The sequence below is a fragment of the Octodon degus genome, unplaced genomic scaffold, assembly GCF_000260255.1.
Source record: "Octodon degus isolate 3935 unplaced genomic scaffold, OctDeg1.0 scaffold00025, whole genome shotgun sequence".
Taxonomy (NCBI): domain Eukaryota; kingdom Metazoa; phylum Chordata; class Mammalia; order Rodentia; family Octodontidae; genus Octodon; species Octodon degus.
The window spans coordinates 13,682,970-13,688,891 of NW_004524601.1; the positions used below are offsets into that span (position 1 = coordinate 13,682,970).

Genomic DNA, 5,922 nt, shown 5'->3' on the forward strand with positions numbered 1-5,922 from the left:
TATTTATTTAGTGTATGTGTGTGTGTGTGGCCAGCTCAGCCCACCAGGGGGCAGCCCTGGCTGGCATGTGGTGCTGGGGGATTGAACCGTGGTCCCTTTGCTTTAGCTAAATTTGTTCTAAGTAGGTGCTTTAGACCACTGAGCCATCTCACCAGCCCAATTTAGAAGTAATTGCCCATAATGAAAATATTTCTGGAGAACCGGGTGCATAGGAACAGAAAACACTGATGCTTTTATTCTGAAATAACATCTACTTGAAAATCTGTCCTGCCAGTGTAAGCCTACTAGTTCTTCAGATAGTTTACTATTCTTCGTTTGGCTTCCTTAAAGTTTAAGTGACACAATCCAAAGCTGAGCTACTTCAAAATCAATCACCTAGTGAGGAAAGTTAGTGCTAAATACCAGCACCCAGTGCAGAAAAACATTTAACTGAGTAAATATAAAGATAAAATACATTTTTTAAAACAATAAAATTAATTCTTGGGCATGATTTGAGTTTCTGCTGTTTTCATAAATGGGTAGCCTTCCTCCTCCCTCACGTTCTCCAAGAAAGCTGTAGTAAGCTTTCTACGCAAGTTCTCCTTTTAATCAACCCATGTGTTTTGGTAACTTCTCTAGGCGAGATTAATATTCTCAATTTGATATTCGAAATAGGCCACGTATTATAAACAAAGTAAAACCTTGCAACACACTCAATTACATTTATCTTTGAAACTATAAATAAATTATTCATTTTAGAAAAAAATATTAAAAAAAAACCTATCAATTCTTCCAGGCATGATGGCATCTGCCTGCATCCCCAGCTACTTGGGAGGCTGAGGCAGGAGGATCACAAGTTTAGCACCAACCTACACAACCTGTGAAGACCTTGTCTCAAAATTTAAAAAAAGAGCTAGGACCTTCAGCACCTGCCTGGTATTTGCAAAGCCCTGGGTTTAATCCCTAGTCGGGCAGAATAAATAAAGAAAAACAAAAACCTATCGACTCTAAAGAGTATATTATTAGTTTAGTTAAAAAAAATACAAAGAGCTCTGCATACGCGATTTTCTTCAATCTGTTTGTTTGGGCCTCACTTACGCAATTCAGGCTGGCCTCACCCAAGTGTCCCCACCTCAGCTCCTGAGGGCTGGCTCCGCAGCAGCAGGCTCCACGCTGCCAAGACTTTGTCTTCTCCCTAAATTGCCTCAGCCTTGCTCAGGGCCCATGGGCCTGTGGCAGGTTACCCAACATGCACATTTCAAAAAACTATACTCTAATTCCAGAATAAAGCTCCTATTGGTAGCTTTCTGGAAGATCCCATTTCAGTTGAAAATAGAAAACTTTACTACTCTGTCAACTCAGAAGAGTGGAAATGTGGCGGGAAGTCATAGGGCAGCCCATCATTTTCTGAGGAGAGTCTCCGCTCTCCTCAGAAGGCCAGCAGGAAGGCAGGTTGCGTTAGCTCTTTTCATTGAACAGGTAACAGTTATGAAGAAGCTGCAGGAGCGACCAGTTTATCTGAAGCACAGTTTAGTCAGTGAGGGAGAGCTGAATCTTGTTCAGTCTTAAAATGAGAACTTACTTTAGTAAAATCAATGCTGAATCCGCCTTGACAAAATCCCTGTCCATCGGCATCAATATTTTCTAAAATAAAAAGATTGGAAATATACACAAACCCAAAACAAACAACACAAAACAACGCATGAGAAAAATCTGGTATCACCACAATCGTCACATAAGGGGCTAATCTCCGTGAGCGGTCATTCATTCGGCACTTGGTTATTTCCACGTTCTGAGCAGGTTAGTACCCGTGTTCACCCGCACTGTCTCCAGGGAGACGGAAACGGAGGCTAAGGTGGCTGGACTGGTCCCCAGGAAACAGAAAAGTTACCCAAAACATCAAATTTATGGCGTTTTTCCTATTAAATAAGTCATAGGAAGATTATAGCTTATATCCCATCTTAGCACACATACCATGTATGTGAAATATAGAACTGAAACAAAAATTTTACTATTATCATAATAAGACCTGATTTTTTTAGCTTATTATATTCCATTTTATTTTCAGACAAATTACCAAGGTGACCCCACACATAAAACACTGATGAATTTGGATTTGCTAGTTAAAAATCCCCATCTGACGTGGCCCATTCTCCCTATTGCCCTATGCACGCTAGGTCTGTGCTGAGACAAGGCACAAATTCGAATGTTCTTTGAAGGCGAAGTCTGAAACTATCCTCACAATAAATTTAGAGCTGGGGTCTCATTAAAGCAAACATCTTGGATGAGGGAGGGGAGCGAAGAAAAGAAAGAAGGAAAGGAAAAAAAAAAAACATATGAGTACATAGACAGGATGGCTTGGATAACTGCCCTGCTGATTTCTATTGGTCTGCTGAAATGAACAGTGAATGCTTAAAATTTTTTTGACCAATTTTGCATGCTTGAATCTGGTATTCTGCACACCCAATTTGAAGACAACAATATGTAATATAGCAACCATTGTTGAATTTCTACTACTTTGTTTCATGAAATTCTGTATCATTTCTATGTTTTCTTTTTTTTTTTTAACTATTTTTTATCCTCTTTAAAAAAAAAAAAAAGAAGAAGAAGAAGTGTAGTCGTGGCCGAGTGGTTAAGGTGATGGACTTGAAAAAAAAAAAAGTACTTTCCCCCATAGCTGAATCAATAATTTTGATTTTCTGCAATCTGAACTGCACTCCTTTCCCTTCCCCCTCAGGAAAGAAAACTAATTTTGAGTTAAAATAATAAGCTAATTAATTCAAATGAACTTTATTTATGAGCAACAGAGTACCTAGAACAGAAAGAAGGATAGCTCTAAAGTCTTTGCTTTGTTTCATTTGAGGAAAGGAAAGAATGGGGAAAACACTGCCCTTCAGTTAGCAAAACATTCTCACAGCCAATGTTACCAATATAGAAAGAGTTACGCTGAATTGGTCATCAGATACGGCATTACTATCCACAAAGGAACCGAAGACATCTATTTTCAGTCATTGGGGAAACTTTCAAGAATTTTTTAGCCAAACAATTGTACCAAAATATCTGAGTCCATTTTCAAAACCTGGGAAGTGTCCCAAGACTATGCACTGACTACCCAAATTTAAAATACTTTTTTTTAAAAAAGAAAATGTTCTCAAGTGTGTAATTCTACCCCTGTGTAAATTTTTGTAACCAATGGGGGGAAGGAAAAATGTGCTGCGGAGTTCCCAGTGTCAAGTGAATCACCCCGAGGAATTCTATTCTAACCTCAGCTCAGTCTTGAGTTCCTTCATTAAAATTGCATCTGGGGAACTATTCCGGGCTATTTATAAAGACATCTTACTTTGATTATCATACTGTACATCCGTTTTATTTGGACTCCTAGAATATCCACCCTAATTATGACTGTCCCTTAAAAATTTTATTTTATTTTATTTTATTTTATTTTATTTTTTATTTTTATTCTTTTTTTGCGGAACCAGGGATTGAACTCAGGCCCTTGCTCTTGCCAGGCAAGCACTTATTCTACTGAGCCATCTCCTAAAATTTTAATAGGTACATATTACACATGAAGCTGAGCGTTTGTGATGAGTTAAGAATTTTTCATGTAGAGTAGACATGCTTCATTGAAAGCTTCGGCACTGCTTTAGTACTGGCCCCATCTGCTATGTGCAGCAGTGATTCGCTAGGTGGGAAGGCACTGATTATGGAAGAAGTGCACCTTCCTGAGGGCCAGGTACTGTGCTAACAAGCTTCTGACATGGCATTTCCTTCCTAAGCCTTATAAATCCAAGCAGAGGCATTACTATCCAGTTTGTACAGATAAAGGAAGTAATGCTTGCTTAGGGAAACAGAGAACCTTGATGATGACCAACTGTCCAGCAAGTAGGAATGCAGAGCTGGATCCACGCATGTCTGTCCTGATGAAGCCACATGACCTCTGATCAGCACTGGATTTATGATTCCCTGAGTCATGAACAAGCAGGAGGACATGCCAGCCAGAAACTACAGTGAAAAGAAATCTGGGACAGATATCATCATCAAAGAGCAGACAGAAGGAATAAAGGCCTCAGCCAGTGTGGCATTGAGAATATTTACACACATGATTTGTGGCTCAGGCAGGCTGAGCACAGATGGACATCTGGTCTACCACACAGTGCTAAGAATGGTCATGCAGCCGGTTAGGAAAAGCTGGAAGCAGCTGTAATCACTAAGAAGGTAAGCCAGAAATAGACAGCAAAGTGCCTCGCCCAGGGTCCATATAGGTTGTGTTAAAAAGAAAATAAAACAAATCAAAAAATAAACAAAAACATTTCACAACCAACACATGTGAAATCATCAAGCAGGCTGCCATGCAGCTCTACGAAATTGGCTTAACCCTGTAAAAATCAATTACTGGGGCACATAATGAACCATAAAATCAATTTTGATTGTATCATTTACTTTAGTATGAAGAATATATAAAACACTAAAATTCTACCTCTGGAGTGCTTTGTTGGAATTAGTGCTTCACCAATAATGATTCAAAGACTCAAAAGTTATGGGTTGATTATTTGCAAAACTTGAGATTATCATCCAGAACCTCAAGCTTTCGCTCCCAGCTATTTTCTCTATGTAAACCTGAATCTGCAGATAGATTAGAATTCCAGGGTTGGACCAGACAATGCCAGGCTGAAGGCCAGGCTCGTTAGGAAGAAAAGCATTCACTTCGCTTCTGTGTCTTCTGAAGTGGTTCTCTGAGCTTTTCTTAAGATTTGAAGTTTTATTAGATTAGGGTTTAGTAGCCATTTTCTGTAAAGGCCCAGATAGTAAATATTAGAGTTAGGAGCCATTCCATGTGGCAACTCTGGAACTACTCAACTTTCCCAGAGAACATGTAAGGAAGTGGGTGTGGCTACACTCTAATAAAACTTTATTTACTAAAATAAGATCTATGGGCCATAGTTTGCTGACCTGATTTGGATGTTAAATATCTTAGAGAATATGATTTTGAATTACCTTATCATTTTTATGCCTAAACCAAATAAGTGAGAGTTTTAGGTGACAGCTAAATAAGGAAGCATGGTTAGAAAATGAATTTTCAGGCGTTCAGGAACTGGACACATCAGGAATTAACCGAACACATGAAGGAGACAGAATGCATTCTTTATAGAAAATGTATGCTGAGAACAGAAGCACTCCAAGTAGAGCACATTTCTGTTGTGATCCAGGCAAATGCTGGTCAGGAGTAAGGAGCAGTCAGGGACGGGATGCAGCGTGTGTTCAGCATGCACGAGACGCTGGGTTCAACACCAACGCCAGAAAACAAAAATGAACAGACAGACCCAAGGTGAAATCCTCACCTGGCCACTCAGCACCTAAAGAGGAGGCAAGCAGCTGCTCCAGCCGCCTGACTCTTAGGCTCGGCATTCTCAGGAAGAATTAAGGCCGCCCGTGTGTCTGGGTGTGGGGGAATCTCCAAGCACTAAGATCCAACTGGGCACAAGAGCCTTAGTGTTCCCTCAAAGGAATTCAGAAAGGAATTCCTTGGGCACACATTTTTGCAGCATGAAGATAAGAAGTACAGATTGGGTCCTGAGATTTTTCTCGACACTACAAAGACAACAGTGCCACTCCCAAATGGTGGTGAGGCAGGTGGCCCAAAGCACCAGGGACCAGACTTCCAGCCCCCTCCAGCACTGACTGCAGGTTCACAGCATCTAACCCGGGTGTGTGATACTGCAGGTTCCTCCCAATACAGAGGATCAAGGGGGTGGGCCAAGAAATAAGTGCTAAACAAAATAACCTGCAGTTTTCCAGAGGTCTGATTCTGTAGAATCTTCAGGACTGAACAGTATTTTGAATCTCATGTCACCTACCATGGAAAAAAAGGAGCCTGCCAGGAAGGGTTACATGATACACTTCTGTTACTGATTCGTTTTCTTTTCTTTTCTTTTTCTTTTTTTT

General features: G+C 40.2%; 1 protein-coding gene across 1 annotated transcript in view; it reads right to left on the bottom strand.

Moving 5' to 3' along the window:
• The window catches only part of Itgav (integrin subunit alpha V), a 103,701-nt gene that overhangs the window by 65,644 nt on the left and 32,135 nt on the right, over positions 1 to 5,922 (bottom strand). Inside the window, exon 5 of the mRNA XM_023712338.1 lies at positions 1,562 to 1,623. Coding sequence (XP_023568106.1) covers positions 1,562 to 1,623 — 62 coding nt within the window. The remainder of the gene's footprint in view (positions 1 to 1,561; positions 1,624 to 5,922) is intronic.